Source organism: Lissotriton vulgaris, chromosome 10, assembly GCF_964263255.1.
Source record: "Lissotriton vulgaris chromosome 10, aLisVul1.2, whole genome shotgun sequence".
Lineage (NCBI taxonomy): Eukaryota > Metazoa > Chordata > Amphibia > Caudata > Salamandridae > Lissotriton > Lissotriton vulgaris.
In genome coordinates, this window is record NC_141698.1 from 808,159,923 (window position 1) to 808,181,198 (window position 21,276).

Here is a 21,276-nt window from a genome sequence, read left to right on the forward strand (position 1 = left end):
GTTGATGGACAGAATGCAGAACAATGTCTTACATTCACCCCAGTACAAAGATCTGGGCCTAAATCCATCGTTTTTTTGCACTCCACACCACCCTAGGTCAGACAATGGCTATAAGCAAATCAGCCTTGACCCTGTGCCTCATGGGAACAGTCCAGCCCGAACTACCAAGCCATGTCTTTCCTAGACCGGAATCAAGCATCCAAGGACCGGTTTCAGGCTATCAGCCTTCATCAGCCTGGATAGCTTGACTCCAGTGGTGTGGAGAGCCTGGGACTCACATCTGAGTATACCCAGCACACTCGGGGTGAAAATTGCAAAAAACACAGTTGATGGACAGAATGTATAACAATGTCATACATTCACCCCAGTACAAAGATCTGGGCCTAAATCCATCGTTTTTTTGCACTCCACACCACCCTAGGTCAGACAATGGCTATATGCAAATCAGCCTTGACCCTGTGCCTCATGGGAACAGTCCAGCCCGAACTACCAAGCCATGTCTTTCCTAGACCGGAATCAAGCATCCATGGACCGGTCTCTGGCTATCAGTCTTCTTCAGTCTGGAAACTTGACTCCAGTGATGTGGAGAGCCTGGGACTCACGTCTGAGCATACCCAGCCCACTCGGGGTGAAAATTGCAAAAAACACAGTTGATTGACAGAATGCAGAACAATGTCTTACATTCACCCCAGTACAAAGATCTGGGCCTAAATCCATAGTTTTTTTGCACTCCACACCACCCTAGGTCAGACAATGGCTATATGCAAATCAGCCTGACCCTGTGCCTCATGGGAACAGTCCAGCCCGAACTACCAAGCCATGTCTTTCCTAGACCGGAATCAAGCATCCCCACTGCTTGCACCACCTTTGAGTGAAAATGCCATTCATGATTCATCATGCACCAGTGGCTAAGTCCTTCCGCCCTGGCGTTCAGGGAACCTGCCAGTTGTTGAACCACCAGGGACATGCCCTGATGTTCCAGTCATGTCCAGAGGCGAAGAACCTCTTGACATTGGGTCTACGACCCCACCCCACCCGGTTTGTTGCAGTACCACATGGCGGTGGTGTTGTCCGTGAACACATGTACTACTCTTCCTTACAGAAGGAAGGAATGCTTTCAGTGCAAGAGGAATCGCCAGGAGCTCCAGAAGTAACAACCACAACCTACTTGTGGGACAGGGACATGCTCAATAGCTCTCTTGGCCAAGAGAGCCATAACTTCCTGACAGAGAAGGGCCAAGTGATACTCAGACATGTGATGGAGTGTTGGTGGCATGGAGGAAGGGGTAGTCTCGAAGGGGAGGGAGTATATCCTACAGACTATCTGTAATGCCCACCTGTCTGACATGATGTGCCAGTGGGGAGGTGAAGGCGGATCCCGCTGCCCACTGGCAACTGGTGGCTCTGAAAGACTAGGAAGGCTTAGAAGCTGCTGCTGAGGGGGCACTGGTGGACTGGCCCGCCCACTGGCCCCCAGACCCACAGCGTTGGGTCCCACGTCCCTGGCCATGCAGAGGCTGGGTAGCTTGCGACAGCCTGTGGCCCTGGGTGAAAGGTGGTGGGGCACCCCTTTCGTAGCCACAAAAGGGGCGAGAGGCAGACTGCACAGGACAAGGTGGCAGCGAGGTCCAAGGATCTGGCGTAGCTCTAGAATCTTTGAAGTGCTCGAGCACACTGTCCACTCTGTCGCCAAACAGGAGACTGCCATCAAAGGGCATGTACAAAAGAGTCAATCGGACATCCCGAGAAAAGCCAGTGGATCTCAGCCAGGCGTAGCGCCTTAGGGCTACTGACGTAGAAATCGTTCTACCCAGCAAGTGGGCGGTGTCCGGCCCACATCGGATGGCGAACTTTGCTGAGTCTCTCCCCTATGCAACCGCACAGGAGAGTGTGGCCCGGGCCTCCTCCGGGCACTGTGACAGCACTTGCGCAACCGTGTCCCACACAGGGAGGGTGTAACGCCTCAAGAGAGATGCAGCGTTCACCAATCGAAGTCCAAAGCTGGCGGTAGAAAACATCTTCCCAAAATGGTCCAACTTCTTGGATTCCTTATCTGGGGGAGCAGAAGGGAACGTGCCTTTGGATGTTGAGGCTTGGACCACCAAGCTCTCAGGGCTAAGGTGTTGGGAGAGGAAAATTGGGTCGCCTGAAGCCGTGAGGTGGCGTTTGGCAATCATCCTACCCATCCACAGGAGCCCCTGTGCTGGGCCTGGACCAAGTGCCCTGAAGGATGTCTGTGAGGGCCTCATTGAACGGTTGGGCTCCGTGTCCAAGTCAAGGGGGAATCGAAGCCAGCCAGAGACACAACCGGCGTCGGAAGTGGCAGAGGCTTCGGAAGCGGCGGAGGTGTCGGCTGAGTTTCAATGCCGGAGGAGGCATCGTGAGGTTGACCGGCACTGATCTGGATCTGGATCCAGGCCTGGATCAATCGGGGCCCAGCGGCACCGAGACCAGAGCTGCCGGCATTGAAGGCCTAGAGCCCCCAGCAGAGTCTGCAGGGCCCGCGTGCGCAACAGTGGAGTCAGGCTACCCAAGATGGAGTGGAAAGCTTTGTAAAATGCACAAAGCTGGGCAGGGGATGCTCCGGCTCCCAGTAAGGGAGGGAAGCTCTGAGCTGTCCCAGCAGGCTCCACAGGCAGAGCCGACAGACAACTACCTTCTGCGTTCCTTCGGTCGACGGGCGGAGAGAAGGTGGAGAGCAATGGTGTTTCTTCGCCTTCTTCTTGTGCTTCAACTTACCAAAAGACAAAGACTTCGATGAGGAGCGATGGTGGTGACTCCGTGACCGGTCCCTCGACCTCCCTCTCGACCAGGACCTCGAGTGGAGCTGATTGCTGGGCTTCCAGAAGCTTTAAGGACTGCTCCCGCAAAGACATCGGGTTCATGGCCCGACAGTTAGAGCATGAATTTGGGCGTGGTTGCACTCCAAATTGCAGGTCCGTGACTGACATCAACTTGTGACAAGATTCACAAGGCTTGAAGCCGGTCCGACGATGGGACATCTCTACGTGCACCAGGAGCAGAACGACTCGAAAAAGAGGTTTACAAAAGTCGAAAAATCACTAGCCAAAAATGACCAAGGGTACCGCTCTCTCCGGATCTGCGCTGGCTGGCGCGGAAAAAGAAAGAACTGACATCAGAGAGCATCTAAGCAGATACCACGAAGTCATCCCGTTGATCACGACGCAGACTTACGCAGAGTCGACCAACACCACCTATCGACGCGCAAGGGTACTGCTGATAAAAAATTCTACGGATCCAGTCTGCCGCCTGGGGATAATTCTAAGGTAAGGAATCTATAACCAATAGTCTCTTTCAGATTTGTCATTTTATTGACACAATTTGTGCAGGTGATTCCCATTGAGAAGCATTTATCCAATTGTCAGTTGGGAAATTTGAAAATCTATATTGTTTTTGAGCCCCAACTAGTTAATTACGCCACTTATATGGCTTAAAATCAGCACCAGACGAAGAAACAAAGCCAGATGCTGCCAAATCTCAATTACACATATGTATGACTAAAATTATTCAACAAGCCATCAGGCCAGGGATGGGACTGGTCTATTAATAAAAAAAAGTAAGCCGACTTCAACAACTGAACACAGAAGCTAGAAAAATTACTATTATTTGAGGGGCTGGGTCAGTGTCTCAAAAGAGAGAGAGAATGCGAGATTAAGGCTTTCAGCTGCCTGATTAAGAACACAGGAAGAGGGCCTGGACATTTTATTAAATACAGGTAGGTGTGAATGCCTTCTCTTTTTCAATTAAGAAGCTTCTATGACTATACACTTTCTCAACACATCTGCATTGGGGGATGAAATCAAGCATCTGGAAATGGTAGTGCTGTGATCCCAGCTTAAATTGAATCTTTGAATCCCATTCCAATGCTGAAAATAATGTCATTTGTTTAAACTGCAGTGAAGCATCCCACGGAAAAAGAGAAAAGACCCACCCAACTTGCACTTTTCTGTTCTGATAACTTGGTTAATATTCCCAATAGTTCAAAGGTCTGAGGAAGTACCACTACACACAGTACACACAATGTTTTCCAATAACAGAAAATATTTAAATTATATGCCCATTTTGTTTGAAAAGCTCTCTGTAACTCAGACTTTTGAAGTAAGGTCAGAACATGTTGCTATAGAAGCAACAACTGATTGCCTTGATAGGTAGAGATATGTTTAGCATTCTTTTAACGCTTGGCATAGGATACTAGATTTGGTTATTGGGAAATGGATTTTGATCCGATCTTAGCAGTGGGTGCTAGTTGAATCTCTGCCAAGAAGTTTTGGTTGATATGCATTCTCTATCCAATAAACCTAGCCTGATACTGTGCGATCATCACAGCACTAAGTGCTGGGGCTTCTGTGCAACAGTTTTGGAGTATGCCACATCAGAGGTCAAAATATTTTAGGGGTATAACTCTGTATTGTTAAGGACATCAGATGAAAATGGAAGGGGGATTAGATATACTCAATAACAATATGGAATTTTTTCATCCTGAAAAGCTACAAACGAACCTCAGTTGGAAAAATAGCCAAAAGAGATGAAGACAAATGACAAACTATTTTCATGGAATGATTTCAAACTTGCTGCAAAATGAAAACCTTTAATATGCTGGATCTAAATGTCACTTGATCAGACCAGGACCTTTTAATAAAGTAGTTTCATAAATTAATATAGTTTACCCCATTTTCCAGAGGCTCCAGATGTTTATGACATAAATCCTTCATTCCAATGCATGCGTTACCTGGTCTTGACACCCCTCCTACATACTTCTTGCTGTCTTTTCAAATCCTGGCATTCCTCTAATAGAATCTGCATTTCAAGACGCATGTTCTCCATTTCACACAACTGTCCCTACAAAAAAGTATTACAGATACAATTTGAAACAAAAAGTTAAAGATTATTTTCAGTTCAAATTAAAAGTCTTAGTCAACAGTGTGTATGAAAGACCCAGGCCTACATGAAATAGTTTTAAAGAAAGAAACACATTTTCTCATAAGGAAGGACATAGCTCTTTAGGTATGAAGGGCACAGGAAAATTTGCTTCTGGCTGCAGAACAATTTGCTTCTGGCTATAGATTAGGGTTGCAGCTAAGGCAGAGCTAGGGGACATAATGAGTTTAAATCCAGAACATGTTGCGTAATTATTCAGTGACACGAAAACTGCTACATGGAACTTTCTCAAGTAACTGGGGGGCTTAATGGTTACTAGGTACGATCCGCTAGAAGTGCCAGGTTTGGAATACAGATGCAGAATGCCACCAATGGTAACAAAGGTTCACCGTGCAGTCACTTTTGAAAAACAATACAGTACAAAACTTTATACACAGAACAAAAAACAGGGCAGTTAAAATGATGCTGGTCAATAAGATCAGGACATCGCAGCAACAGCTGGAGACAGGCCACAACACATTTTTGTAGCACTTTGAGACAAAAAGGCAAAAGATGCTTTAATGGAGAATCTTATGGCACGCCACAATTTAAAGGGTTCATGCTTCGAAACTGTAAAAATATGCCTTTAAATGGCAACCACAAAGGGTGAACTCAGGCAATGAATTAATAAGCAGACAGGACTATGGGAACAAAAATCTCTGCCACTTGAGCCTTTCCCCCCAGTTCACATGCCTTGTATGTGCACCACAGTTGAAACTCACCAGATTCAGCCCTTGCTGCGGGTATTCCACTCAATTCAAAAACCTACCATTCAAAAAGAATACATAACACTATCACAAAAAGGGATTGCCATGGCTTGTTGGACTGTAGTGCTAGGAGAGGTGTACTGGGTGGGCACTCAAAGTTCTTCATCTGTGTTAACCAGTTAAACAAGTTCAACAACCTGTTTAAGAACACAGTTTAGATGCTACAGGTGGCGACAGATGGAACAGCCCCTAAGGTTGACACCCCTTTGTGCCTGAAAACTTGAGGCACATGAACCTCAATTTGATATTAAGAGTTTCTGATGTTAGTGGCATACGTCACCCAATTGCAAAAAGGAAACCATAGTGTAGAGACATGGAAGCAAATGGTCTAAGTGAATTGACTTGAGAACAACACAAAGCACAAAGACGGTTCACAGGAGTCAGCTTGGCCAGCTCAAATGTTGATTCTCGCTGAAATAGGGAAATGTATTACTCTTGGGCCTGGGATTGTGTGACACACAAATCTGGAGTCATTCAACACCAAAGGACCAGGATGCATCACTGAAGAGGGCGAGGTGTAGTTCAAGTCATGTTCTTGGCCTACAGGCAGGGGAGCTACCAGACTGGGTAGAACCAAATGAAAATAACTAACAGTGGAGGGATATAAGCTCATTAGTACAGCATGAATGGCGATGTTGCGATGGGAGTAGTTTTCTCTTTTCCTAGCACAGACATTGGCTTTAGTCAGCTTGGCTGTGAGGCTTCAGGCCTCCTCAATTGGCACTCCCTGATTTGGTCATCAACAAAATATTCAGCTCAGATATCCATCTCCTCTTGTCTTGCTGTAAAAGGGTGTTCTTCACATGCTGCACATATCAGCAGCAACTCTTCCTTAGGCAGATTACAGTAGCTCTTTAAGTTACCAGAGCCTACAAGTATTGGTTAAAATTCAGCAGGAGCAGCAAAAAAGACTCCATCCTGGCACAGTATCTCTTAGCCCCAAAAGTGTGTAATTATGCGAAACAGGGGCAATGGTGGTAAACTAGTGCTCAATCAGGAGTGTAGCTTTAAAAATGAACTGGACCAGGTAGCATTTTGACAAGCACATTTTCTTTCTACAGTGGAGGAGAGAATAGATCACATCTGGTGGAATGAGAACAGAATATACTAGCCAAAATGTCTCAACAAGGGAGATGCTGACTAGTCGAACATAACTTGGCTCTGCACAAGAGTGTCTAAACAGGTGCTACTGAAGATCATCAAAGGCGTAGCTGGGTGTGGATTCTAAAAGTGAGATATATTGGGTCACAGTCAGAGGTGTAAATTTGAGGGCCTGCAACGTGGATGAGGGGAGGTGGCTGGGTCTTATGCTCATGCAGACAAAATCCAAGACATGAGAATAACTGTGGTTAGAAATTAACTTGCTCTTAAAAAAATATTTGAGTAAAATTGAAGAATCTCCAGACACAAACAGTTTTTTGGAAAACAAATAAAAATATTAGGCTCCGCACTCAAAGTGCTCTCCTGCATGGACCATTTACTCCCTACGGTGCAACAGTTTGAAGTTACAATCAAGGAAGGACAGCAGACACTCAACTGTTAAATAGAGAGATTACTAACAGGAATGGATACTCCATAGTTTTATTTTTTTCACCTCAGAATGATATCCAGTTTGTTCATTTATACGATATATCTTGTTTTGAAACAATATATCACCTATGTCTTGTTAAAGTACTTTAAGGAACTAGAATAAGACATTTTGTTAGGTGGAGTATTATCATCCAACAAGTCAGGTGGTGATAACCATTTAAAAAAGAGGGTCACCCAAGTGGTGGGATGCTACTGTGTCAAAACACTACCTCAATGCTAAAATAGGATGGGTGATGGCCTTTGTTGCCCCTGGCAAGATTGGAATTAGGCATGTATGATCTATTTTGTTGAAACAAGATATACATGATAAGCTGGTGTTCACGTTGAATAGGATTCTATGTGAAAAAATAAAAATAAAGCAATGAACTATGCTATACTCTCATTGAATTGAGCTAGATCTGTCTTTTGGGTCTATCTTCTGAAAGGCTGAGAGTGCTTCTGAAAATTCTCTTGGAACTAAAGATGGTATCCCTAAACTCGGAAGACTGGCTGTGAGCGCCGCCATCATTTTCGTCAACACTTGAGGGGCCACTGGTAAGGTTGAAAGAAAGTTTGACAAATTGAAAATGCTACCGACCTACTTTTAAATGCCGAAACGTCTGTAAGACTGTGGGATGAGTATATGAAAATACACGTTTCGCAGGTCCAAGGCACCATCCAGTCGCTGGGGTCCAGGGCTGACGGGATCTAGGTCTGTGTGCGCATTTCAAATGTTTCCTTCTACAAGAAACCATTCAGAAGTCAAAGGTTCAAAATAGGCTGGAGACTCCCATCCTTTTTCAGCACAATAATGAGTGTAACAACCCTCTGCCGAAATGATGTGAGCCATCAAAAGGCATATCCATGCGAGAGGATTGTACATCATGGGATTCCTATGAAGCGCATCCATGCGGTTCGGCTAAGTACAACACTGGTGCCCACAGCCCTCCCCAGGCGATCAGTGTTACTGAAGACTTTGCGGCTAACTTATTTGGCTGTGTCTTATTCATGGTGAACTGTCTACACAGGATGCCCTTACCTTTTTCAGGGAGCATCAGCAAGATCTCGCTAGCAATGTCTCACAAGGGCATGTGTGTAGTGACCCAATAGGTAGACTAGAACAACCAACCTCAATCTCAGACTGGCAGAGGAACAATACACTTGTCAAAAGCCTCGGTCCTCTTGTACTCCCCATCAGGAGGCGTCTCGGGAAATTAATATGTATTTAATGTACTGCTTGGAGAATGAACAACAAGGGTTTCCGAAGTGGGCTGCTTAGTGAGAAAATGTGGATCGCCAGTTTGTGATGCTTGACCACCTCTATAGTCACCAGAAAAGGTCTTTGACAAAGTGTCCATTGAGGTATCTGTGAGGGCTTTGTTAAAAGGGTATAAAGGCTCAGACATGGCTCACCCAGGCTACATAATTTCGGTAAAGACGTTTGTTTTGAGCTCAACTGAGGGCAGCTGCAAATCTAGGACCTTAAGTGCCCACCGATCACCACTGCAAAGGAGGTACCTTCTTCCGTTGGTGGTTCAAACCCTGCTTCAGGAATGGTGTCCAGACCCACTGTTTTGTAAATTCATGTAAAAGGTATGTGTTGAATGAGTGTGGAGAAAACTATCTTCATCTGCTCCATCATCCTCTCCTTCCTGGGATGTCCTTTGTTCAGAGTTGGAGCCAAAAATAATGGAACCTCTACTAGCACGTCCTTTCTGGTAGCTACAATGGATCATAGTCAGGATTTATAACAAGCAGTTGCGCTTTTGTAACCTCATAGCGTGACGTCCGTTTGGTATCTGACATCGGAACCAGCTCTTGATTTTCTTTCCAACACAGGTGACATTGGTACTGGCATCAATGTGAAAGGGCCTGGAGCAGGTATGGGAGCTGGAATGCCAGTTTGGTGTTGGGTACAAGGTAAGTTTCTTTGGTTTCTTGAGGTCCTGCAGCACACCAGAGGGAGCCGGAAGCACACAAAAATTCTCAAGAATGACCTCTCCAAAGGCTTCAACCTGCTGCAACATCATTAATGTCCGATAGATCTTGGAGGCATCACAATCAGCTCAGTGGCGGAACAAAACTTGAGGGGGTTCTCCCTGCAAAGTACACAGAAGCCAGCCCCGCCCCCTCCAAGGCCCACCACCTAGCACTTTTGCTGAGGGGTCACCCTGGAGCACGGGGCCCACCACACTACAGAGGCTGAAAAGGCTTATGTTACGCCACTGAATCAGCTGAGGAAACAGCTCCAGGACCAAAGATCTCGAGGATAAACAACTCGCATTATGATGCCCTCATACCTTTTCTTTAGGTTCACAGTGGAGCGGTAGGGTTGACTCCCACTTTGCTTTTTTATGTTTGCACGTGTGAAGCGGACCACTTGTGGGAATGGCTTTAGGTGTGGGACACAGTCCATGCCCACAATTTGGAGTGAGACTTATGCTAAGGCTGCAACTTCTTGTGTTAAGCTACAAACCGTTTCTCCTCCCGGAATGCCTTCAGGTGTATGAGGGTGCAATTATTACACAACTTAAAGTTGTGGCCAGAGCCCAAATACCATTGACACCTCAGATGGTCTGTGGTCGAGATCTGTTTTCAAGTCTGGTATCAGACAAGACCTTTTGAGTTTAATAAAATGATATGTTTAATATATTCCCATTTCCAATCTTTATTTCGACCATTCGGCCATAAAAGATACACAATACAGATAAAAATCACATGTAACTCGGTCATAAACAGATAAAACATTGAATACATATGTTAAAAGGATCCTGCACAGACTTAAACATCTTAAAAAAAAAAAAAAAAAAAAAGATTTCTAAGTACAACCCAACGTCTTTAAAATGCGGTTCCGCGTATACCAGACATTAGTAAAAAATTCTGAAAGTGCGAAAACAGTTGGGCCGGAAACATCAGATTTTAAGATCCTGTACATTGGTGCATATTCCCTGCCGCCCATATTCCTTATCAACGGAAGGAGCCAGTATTTTCTGGCTGCCTTGTAGGCTGGGCAGAAGAAAACCACGTGCAAGTCGTTTTCCTCCTTATCTACACAGACAGGACACTGCTTTGTGGAGGAAGCCGATGACCAGGAGCTTGTGAAGGACCGAAAGGGCAATGTGCCGTATCTCCATTGGAGAAACAGCTTTCTAGCAAGTATAGGGTATATAGGATCCAATGCCTTCTCAAACCTATAAAGATCCTTACTTTGCAAAAACACCGATGATAAGGACCCGTCTGGCTGGGTAGCTTGGGCCCTTAACCATCTGTGTTCGTGGTACAAATTAGCCAGGGACCTCTTGGAGATGTTTGATGCTGCATCCGCCGGCTCAGTCCATAAATCGGGGAGCCCTAATTCCATACAGGTAACTTGAATGTTTTTGACCCAGGGAATACTGAGCGCCTTGGGGTGATTCAGTAATTCGGCCAGTTCCGCCCTATAGTCTGCGAGATCATTGCTGCTCCATAGCCTACGCCAGAAGGCTATGGGTCTCAAGCTTATCTCGTCAGCTAGTGGTCGCAACCCTAAATCAAGCCTCAAGGGGAGGAGCAGGGTACTAGGGGGGAGTGCGGCTATCTGTCTTATGAACTTATTTTCTGTTAGTGACAGACTCCGGCAGGGCGTATGACCCCACAGTTCTGCCCCGTACATAATCGCCCCCCTAGCCTGGGCCTTATATATCTGGATTAATGCCCCCAATGGGCGGTATGACGAGCCGGTCATCATCCGTGAGATGCCCCCAGTGGTTTGTATAAGTTTGAGGTTTGCCCTACTCTGGTGGGATCCCCAAGTCATGGTTTCGTTGAGGGTCACACCAAGATATTCAAAGGTGGCTACTCGCTCGAGCCGCACGGCTCCCAATTGCGGATTCGGCCGCAGTTTCTGGCTCGGGTTCAAAACCATGAATTTGGTTTTTGTAGCATTAATTTCTAGCCCCCTATCAAGGCAGAAAGTCACAAAGGAATCAAGAATCCTTTGTATACCCATAGGGGTTTTAGATAGCAACAGGGTGTCGTCCGCAAACATAATTGCGGGCACCCTGCTGCCATTTAATTTGGGGGCGTCAGTATAGTCAGTGGCATTGAGATGGGCGATTACCCCGTTGACGAAGAGGCAAAACAGGGTCGGCGCCAGCACACAACCCTGTCTTACCCCTCGGCCAACGGGGAATCTGTCGGTCAGTTCCCCCAACCTCCCACACCTCACGCGGGCGTAATTATTGTGGTGCAGCCTCTGTAAGATCGACAGGATATCCGGGGGGACACCCATCTCTGCCAGGACGCTCCAAAGTTTCCCCCTGGGCACCAAGTCGAAGGCGGCCCGTAAGTCCACAAAAATTGTGTACAGACTGCCGCCCTCGAACTTTGCTGTCCTCCAATAGATCAGGTTCAATCTAAAAACCTGGTCCGCTGTGGATACCCCCTTCCTAAATCCTGCTTGGTAGGGACTAAGGGCACCCACCTCCTCCATCCAATCCTGGAGCCGGTTCAACAAAACCCTACCGAACAGCTTCTGTGCTACATCTATCAGACTGATCGGTCTGTAGTTGGCTGGGAGGAGGGGCGAGCCCTTTTTAAAGATGGGGACCACCTCTGCCCCCAGCCAAGTACTAGGGATTTCCATTCCGCTGAGAACACAGTTGAAAAGGGCGGCAAGGTAAGGCGCCCAAACAGTGGGCTCCTGTTTAAACAAATCCCCCGGTAAGCCGTCCAGTCCCGGCGCTTTCCCAGAAGCTAGACCTGAGATGGCAGCAGTGACCTCGCCCAGCGTTATTGGCTCCCCTTGGTAGCCCGGCCGGCCCACCTCGATGGCAGCAGGGGATTCTCCCGGCTCAGAGCTGTATAAGGACTGGAAATGAGCCTGCCACACCCCAGGTGCTATGTTAGGCTCCAGTGCCGATTGTAAGCTCCCTGACCCCCCATTCACTGTCCTCCATAACAGGCGTTGATTTTGAATCGCCAAGGCCTTGGTGAGTTCTTCCCACTGATTTTCCTCCCATTCTGCTTTAGCCTGGGCAACAAGTTTCTTGTAGGCTCGCCTGCTTTGTTTAAGGCGTTCCCCCCCTGTACCCTCCTTAATTATTCCAAGGAGTTCTGTTTTGGCCCGTCTACATGCTAGATTGTACCACAATGTTTTGCCTTGGCACCTCTCCCTTGGCTTTCGTGAGCTACAAGTGAAATGGGGTGCCGCAGCTTTTATAAGGTCCTCGTGGGCCTTGTACAATTTGGTCTGGGAGTCTTTATTGTTTACCTCGATGTCAAAACTCCCCACGATTTCCAAGATGGGAGTAATCTCAACATAGAGCATGGGGAGTTTGTCCTTACTTGTGACCAGGTGCTCCCACCTGATTCTTCTCCGGCTATTATCCAGGAGAAGGGCAGGATTGTTCCCTTCCACGTTAGACACTGGGGCTTGGGGGCCTGGATGAACAAGGTCGAGCTCGAGGGCGTTGTGGTCACTATCGGTCCTTTCCATCACCCTAAAATCCTGAATTGTCGGCCACTAGTTGGGCCAACACATAGTCCAGGCGGGACTCTCTCCCCAGTCTATTGTAGGTAGTTTTACTGGGTATGTCGGATTTCATTCGCCCGTTACAGGCTCTGATTCCGAACCTTAGGGTGAGGGCTGTAATTTGTAGTGCTAGTGGGGTCCAGGCTTTCGGGGGTGGAGCTTCCACCGAGGGCACTGCCCACCTAGCCTCTTCTTCCGATGAAAACCCTTCCAGAAGGCCGGGGAGTGGTTCAAAGTGAGAATTAAAATCCCCACCCACCACATAAAATGAATCATTCGGCAGTTCAGATAAAAAGTTCGAAAGTTCATCAATGGTTGGTGATTCCTTTGCCATTCCCACCGGCCTGGAATAGATGTTGACCAACACAAGTTTAGCTTTGTTTGGCCATACTAGTGAAACCACAAGGATATCTTCGGAATTAAACGGCCACTGTGTGGCCACGCAGCCCAAATGAGATGCAACCCAAGTCGTGAGCCTGCCTGACGGACGTCCTTTGCCTTCCCACCTTGCTGGGATGGAGAATGAAATATAGCCTTGGTGCCCATAGTCCTCTCTGGCCCAGGTTTCCTGGAACATACATATGTCACCAGTCTCGATGGAATTTACCCAGTCCGGCTCACCCACTTTGTTGGCCAATCCCGCAATGTTCCAACAAATTAGCCTCAGATGTTCAGGGGTGTCGGTTGCCGTGCCATAAAGGTTGTAGAGATATATATTCACTTGAAGGGGCTTTCAGACAGTTCTCTTCATGTATTGGTCTGTTCCGGCATTCACATTTTTCTTCCTCCCACTACAGCATCCAGCATAGAGCAGTGTGTCAGCCCACTTCAGTCACTGGTTAACTGCACTTTGTGTGACTGCATTTCACTCTTTCACAAGGAGCACATCCGCACACAAGTTAGTTCCCTTCAGTGTTAGAGTTTTAGTTTTTATTTCATTGTTCAGTGTTGCCTTTGTGTTTAGAGCCTGACATGATAGCATGACACTTTCTACCAGCTGTGAACATAGGGTATATTCCAGCTTTATGAGTCCCATCTCCTGCTAATGCTGTTGTAAATTCTGTTTGGAGTGGCTTTTGTTTATCTAACTGCTGCTCTTTCACAATATACCAGATCATGTCCATTTGAAAATGTTCTTTATAAAGTAAGCACACACAATGAAGTGCACTCCTGTGGGTCATGTTGGCAGGCATTTTTATGGAGGACTTTCTTTATACTTGTAAATCAATTCAGTCATATATCCTGCTTGTATGGTTTTATAGTTTGCTTTCGGTGCCCTTGTATGCAACGCTTTTATAGACATTTCAAAATAAAATTACTAATGAAAGCTGTACTGTTTAATTATCAATCTATGCAACCCTATCTGTCAGTCTACCTCTAAACCTCTCAATCCATCTACCATTCTTGTATGTCTGTTGGTTTACCTATCTGTCCAATTACCCATCTGTCTAACTAACTTTCCTTCTACCTGTTGATCTGTCTAGCTACCAAAGTATGTATGTATCTATCTATGCATGTATGTATGCATCTATGTATATCTCTATCTAAGAAAACTCTATTGGTCTGTCTGTTTATCTAAGTACATCTATCTATCTATCTATCTATCTATCTATCTATCTATCTATATCTATCTATCTAAGCTGCCCCATCTATTTTCGTAACTCTTTGTAACTCTTTCAGTCTATCTTTGCAACTATCAGTTTATCAGTCTGTAAATCTATCCATCTTCACTACTCTATCTTAGCAGCCCTATCTATAGCTATCTTAGCAACCTTTTTATCTAGATCTATCTTTGCAACCTAATCTACCTGTTTGCAAATCTATCCATCTATATCTGTCTTTGGAAATCTATTTATCTGTCTGTCTTTGCAAGCCTCTTTGTAATGAAAAAGTTACTTACCTTCGGTGATGCCTAGCTAGCTGGAGAGTCCTTACCTTGGAATATCCCCAGGTGTCAGACTGGATCCAGATTATTCTTGAGCAGTACACTTACACAGCAGTGGGTGGCGATGTTCGGCTCCGCATGACATCAGCATCATCTGCGCAGGAAGTGACGTGTGTGGTACCTATATAGGTACCACCTTGGCACACTGATGTCAGTTACTGTCAGGATTTTCCATTGCCAGAAGCGCAGAGCCACGATGAGCACTGACAACTGGTGTGAAAAATCACAGATGTCAGACTTGAGGTGGTAATGTTATCTTATGAGAGAAACATTCACTGCATTGGCACCCTTACAGAAGTCTTACAGGACTCTTTCTTCCTGACTTAAGATTAAGAAGGAGCCAAGGTCCATGAAAGCACCAACAATTTAAGTTTACCTGCCCTGGGGTGTGTGGGTGCAGAGGTGCTGTACGCCGTGGTAGCCTCAGGCACTACCAGCTAAAGTCAATGGGAAAAGTATCAGTAAGAAAAAGGCTTCAAATAGGGACTGGGGGACCAGTCCAGCAGAACCCAAAAGGGAGGAAGGCTCGGCTTTTGAGGGTCTCAAGACCACAATGACACCGATCGGTTTACTTGAGCTAGAGAGCTTGTGTGCAGAGGTGTTTTGTACAGTGGGTCAGTGAGTTAGAGGCTCCTATAGTTCTTGAGGTAAAAGAAATGCAGCCGGGCCACTCTAAGTGTGAAGCTGACCTCTCTCCAAGTCCCTCGACTAGCAGGTAAGTTTTGGCACAGTCGTTGTTCTGAATTAACACAAACAAGCCTTTGTGTTTGAAGCTTGCTCCAGGTACCTCGGTTTTTGGTGCTGGGCGGATTCTGGGGGTCCTGGCGTCTCTAAACTTGGCAGGGAGACGGACCTGACTTCCTGGAACAAAGGAGACCTCCATTTGGAGTGCTGCTCCCTCTGTGGGCTTGGGGATCAACAGAATACAGTACCAGGCAGGTGCAGTCGGTGCCTGCCAGTGCAGGGTAGTGGCTCCTTCACTCCAAGGTCGATGAAGTGCTGGGCAGACCTCCAAGGGTTTGGGGAGGCTGTTTTGCTTCTGGATGAGTCGGTGTCAGTGATTGTCAGCAGAGCAGCAGGCAGGGTTTTGCAACAAGTTAGGTGCTGGCCCACCTTTTGCACGTATTCAGCTCTTCTTTGTCCTTGTTCTTTCAGGCAAACAAGTTCCTGGTGTCAGGGTGCTACTTAAATGACACAAAATCAGTCTGCCAAGTAGTGTATTCCCATACCGTTTGCACTATGTCAGGTAGCCTGCAATGACAGCCTTCATGCAATGTGTATTGGGGCCTTAGGGTGGCATAAGTACATGCTGCAGCCCTTAGGGACCCTCTTTAGTACCCATGCCCTAGGTAGCAGGAGACACCATTTACTAGGGACTTACAGGAGTACTAAAGTGTGTGCCAAATGTAGTACAAATTAGACTATTTTACCTTGTTTTAGGGAGAGTTCTGGCACTGGGGCTTTATCAGCAGTGACCTAGTGCACTTAAGTCGAAAAACATCAGTACCAGTGGCAAAAAGAGAAGGCGACAATGACAACATGAGCCACTTTCCTACAGTCAAAACCAAGCCTTTAGGAGGTTGCTTCTTGGCCAATGCATATTAGACCTTAATGCATAGAACAATCATTTGAAAGATGGTTCTTTTCAGCACTGGCTTCCCTGTCCTTGGCTTCTACAGAGCCCACAAACAGCTGATCGTCCACACAGAATTCCTTTGTGTGGTCAAGGCAGAATGGCAATGCTCTTTATGGGTCCAGACTATGGAGTCTCTTCTATTCTTTGGAGGGATGAGGTGAAGCAAAGAAGATAGGCACTGTGATGTTCTGGCCTAAATGAGAGGGAGTCACAACCTTCGGAAGGAAAGAGGCACAGGTTTACTTTTTTCAGGTATAAGGTGGTATAAGGAGGGTGTGTGGAGAGCCTGCAATTCGCTGATCCTCTTGGCAGATAATATGGCCACTAAAAAGGCAGTTTTATTTTCATGAGCCTAAGAGGGCAGTTGTGTGGAGGCTCGAATATTGTACATGTGAGAAAGGTGACGACCAGGTTGAGGTCCCACTGAAGCATCATGAATGGTGTGGGGGAAACATATGCTGCAGGCCTTTAAGGACCCTAATCACAACAGGTGACTTAAAGATAGAAGGTTGGTCTGGCAACCCAATAAAATGCAGAGATGGCAGACAGATATCCCTAAACAGTGCCCAGAGAAGAACCCTGCTGGGCCAAAGACAATGCAAATATAGATGTAGAAAGGGGGCGGGAGGTCAACGTTGTGGGAAGCACACCATGACACACACTTGTGCCAACAGCAGGCGAATACTAACTTGGATGAGGGACGCCTGGCTGCCAGAACAACATTACAGATTCTGGTAGGAAGGTTGAAAGCTGTTCACTGTCGCTGCTCAATCTCTACCCATAAAGGTGGTGGGTGCGCAGGTTCGGGTGCAGAACCCTCCCGTGTTGCTGCGATAGAAGACCCTCTCAAAGGGGCAGTTTGATTGGAGGACTGATGGTCATGATCAATAGCTCGGGATACCAGACTCTCCGTACTCAATCCGGACCGACAAGAACAACTTGGGCTTGGTCGTTCTTGATAGCTCTGGGCAGGAGTGGTATTGGCAAATAGGCGCACAGGAGGTTGGAAGTCCACCCAAGATAAAGAGTCTCAGAGTAAGAATCGCCTTGCAAACTCCAGTGCACAAAACTGCTGACATTGCACATTCTCTGCAGTTGCAACAGATCTAACCAAGGCTCTCCCCACTGTTGAAAGAGCTTGCTCCACCTCCAGATGGAGACCCCATTTGTGATCTGCCGGGCATCTTTGACTGAGTTTGTCCGCTCTGAAATTCAGAGAGCCTGCCAGTTGTTTAACCACCATGGAAAAACCTAGACGTTCCAGCCATATCCAGGTTCGTAGGGCCTCTTGACAAAGGGTCCACGACCACACCCGCTCTATTTGTTGCGATACCACATGGTGGTGGTGTTGTCCATGCACACCTGGACCAATTTTCTGTTGACCGAAAGAAGAAAGGATGCTGAGCGAATCGCCTGGAGCTCCAACAGGTTGATGTGGAGCTCATACTCCCCCGGAGACCAGAGACCTCTGATCTCCACCTCTCTGTTAGAAGTTTCCAAGGACCTGGCCGTAGCTCTGCTAACCTTGAAGCGCTCCAGCACTAAGTACACCTTGTCTTCAAACAGACAGTAGCCGAGGGAGAGGTGTGGTGCCGCGGCCAGGGTGACTGACGTTGGAATCTGGGGGATCACGCTCGATCCCCAGCGTCGGCGGCAGATTAGCCCAGCACCATGTGACTCTGGACAATAGCTTGCTTAATCTTCCCGACGGCCCCCAGCGCCTGGAGACCCTTACGGGTGATTGTTTGCTCTTTACAAATGTGGATTATTATTTATTATCAAAGGGCATGTCAATAAGCAAAGCTTGGACATCCCCTGAAAAGCCAGTCGTCCTCAGCCATGCATGGTGCCGCAAGGCCACAGAAAAAAAAAACGCTCTGCCTAATGAGTCGGTCATGTCCAGTCCACATCGGATTGTGAACTTAGCAGCATCTCTCCCTTCTGCCATAGCTTGGGAGAGTATGGCCAGGGCCTCCTCCAGGACCATAGGTTGCACCTGCGCAACCAAATCCAAAAGGGCATGGGAGTAACGGCCCAAAAGGCACGCAGTGTTCACGGACAGCAGTGCCAAGCTGGCAGAAGAAAACATTTTCTTGCCTAAGGTGTCCAACCTCTTGGATTTTCTATCCAGTGGGGTGGTAGAGAATACAGCAAGATTTAATCTGGAAGTGGTGGCTTGAACCACCAAGCTCTCCGGGGTAGGGTGTTGTGTGAGGAAACTGCCCCTCCCTCTCCCCCACGGGTGGGGCGATGGCAGCAGGCAATTGTCCTGTTCACAGGAGCCCCTGTGCAAGGTTTGGACCGCTCCCCGAGCAGGACGGCCGCAAGGGCTTCATTAAATGGGAGAAGCAGTTCTGAGGGGTAGCTCTCAGCTGAAGTACTTCTATCAAAACAGTCTTGACTGCCACTGAGGGTACACTAAGATCCAGGATCTCGGACACCCTTTTCACCACCATAACAAAAGAGTCTCCCTTCTCCGTTGCCATGGTAGGAGGAGAGTATCTGGGGAGGTATCCAGTGCCGTGGTGCCCACCAATTCCTCACACCAGCCTATGTTGGGATCTAGGGGCAGGTATTATTCAGGGTCCAGTGTCCCCTCCCATTCTTCCCCAAGTCCTAGCCCATAGAAATAGGGCCCAGGTTCCGGTCCGGAGGATACGTCTCCAGTTGGGACAGAGTAAGCATTGGACACCACCTCTGGCTCCGTGTCAGGATAAGAATGGGGATGGAGCAGACTGTGCCGGGAGTATCAACATCAGGACCGGAGTCGGGGAAAGTAGAGGTGGCAAAACCTCCTAGACATCCCTGCCACACCAGTCTAAAAAAACTCGATAGAACGCTGAAAAAGAGCAATGAAAAAATTACTGGGGCAGCTCTATCTGGATTTACTCTGACTGTTCAAGAAAGAAAAGAACTGACAGCGCGCTATGGCGGTGACTATATAGGCACTCAGGATGTCATTTCCAGTGTGAACGATGCCACGTGCAGACGAACAACATCACCTATCGGCGTGCAGGGCTACACCCCCCCTAAAAAACTTACTGATCCAGTCTGACATCTGGGTATAATTCCAAGGTAAGTAATTTGCGGCTAGAAGTCTATCAGAGAAGAGCCTTCACTGTAGACAAACTAACTGAGGCTAAAGCGGCTCTTCCAATCTGCATATCTCGAGGGGAGGACGGGTTCCTGAGTAAATATTACAAATTGGGGAAAGACCTGCTTGTACCCTACCTAACAAAGGCTTTCTAGGCGGCCGAAGAGGCAGGTATGCTGGGGGCTATACTGCCTGATATTCCTGCTCACTGTCGGCACAGATTATGGCCAAGATGCTGACGCTCACTTAGGCAAGGTAATACCCTTCCTAATCCACGAACACCAGGTGGACTTTGTCACAGGCCACAGCTCCGTAATCCCCTCCAGATGTTGTCCCACTAGTCCAAATTCCTAGCGCTTTCTCTGGACACCGAGAAGGCCTTTGATCACATCAACTGGCAATACCTTTTCCATGCCATGTACAACATAGGCTTGGGAGTGCACTTCATCCCTAAGGTCCGCCTTCTCTATAACCCCCCGGTGGCTGAGGTCTCTTGCGGTGGACTTCTATCAGACCCATTCCCAGTCAAACTGAGCACCCGTCAGGGACGCCTCTTCACACCCCTCTTCTTCCTTACTGCTCTGGAGCTCCTTGCGGAGCTCACCAGCAGTGTCAGGTATACCTACAGCTGCGAGAGAAGTTAAGGCACTCCCTTAAGAGGATGACATTGTAATTATTCTGTGCTGCCCTCGATAGCAGCCGCTATGTCACTCATTGAGGACTTCACCCTCCTTTCAGGGTATAAAATTAATTGGATGAAGAGCGAGGACCTCCCTATGTCATGCTCGACCACTGAAACTTGTATCCATGGCTATTGAATTTGATGGGTTCCAATGGGGCTCACCAATCTGGAAGCGAAGATCAACCGAGAACTCACTCATATGGTGGAGGACTACCTGCTCCCACAGGTGGATAACACAAAACTGAACTCCTACATCTCTCTGCTATGGGGTAGAGTACAGACTCTTAAGATGACGGTGGCCCCTCCTTTCAATTATTTGCCTGGAATGTTACCCCTACAAATACTGCTTGTGAACATAGATGCAGATATCTGTACCTACATCTCAAGCAGGTGTAATCATAGGTTTTGGTCGACCCATCTCTAGGCAGATACGGAGCTCGGGTGGGATGCATTTGCCCCACTTGAAATCATACTACCTAGTATTCCAACTCTTCCCCAGTCGCGGCCGACCTGGGCCTGCAATGTGACGCACCAATGTGAACGTGGCTAGAACATCTCGTAATCAGTGACCTGCTCCCACCACCATATCTCTCCTCCTCCCACAGGGCAGTAGCCTCTAATCGAATCCTGACAGCGACTACAGCAACATGGAAGGAGGCACACAGATTGGTGGGTGTGTCCCTGTTCTTGCATCTGAAGGCACCATTGTAGTGTAGTTCCTATATTCCCAATAGGCTCTGCGCATTGGAATAGTATATGACATAGGACTGAGGTCGACTAGGTCTCTATTGAATATACTAAACTTAATAGTGAATGCTAGCTAGCTCAGAGGTCACTAGAAACTTTCTCGAGTTCACAAGAAAGGATTAGTTTCTGACAACCGCATAAACATGACAACTTTGTTTCTCCAGAGTAAGAAATATATCTCTAGAGTCGTGGAAACAATAGATAAGTATTTTACTAAGTCAATCGTGCATGCTTCGTTTCTACAGAGTTGTAGAGAAATAGAGAGAAGGGCGTTTTCAATAAAAGGTTTATTGAACAGTCTTCTTTCTCATACAAGAGAAGTGAACTGCTACAATCATTAGGCAGGCTGCAAAGTATAATGCGTACAGCGTAAACATTAATATGAA

General features: G+C 47.2%; 1 protein-coding gene across 1 annotated transcript in view; it reads right to left on the reverse strand.

The window, feature by feature from the left end:
• KIF15 (kinesin family member 15) overlaps positions 1 to 21,276 on the reverse strand; it is a 927,627-nt gene that overhangs the window by 228,391 nt on the left and 677,960 nt on the right. The window contains exon 30 of the mRNA XM_086941724.1: positions 4,751 to 4,860. Within this exon, the coding sequence (XP_086797850.1) occupies positions 4,751 to 4,860 (110 nt within the window). The remainder of the gene's footprint in view (positions 1 to 4,750; positions 4,861 to 21,276) is intronic.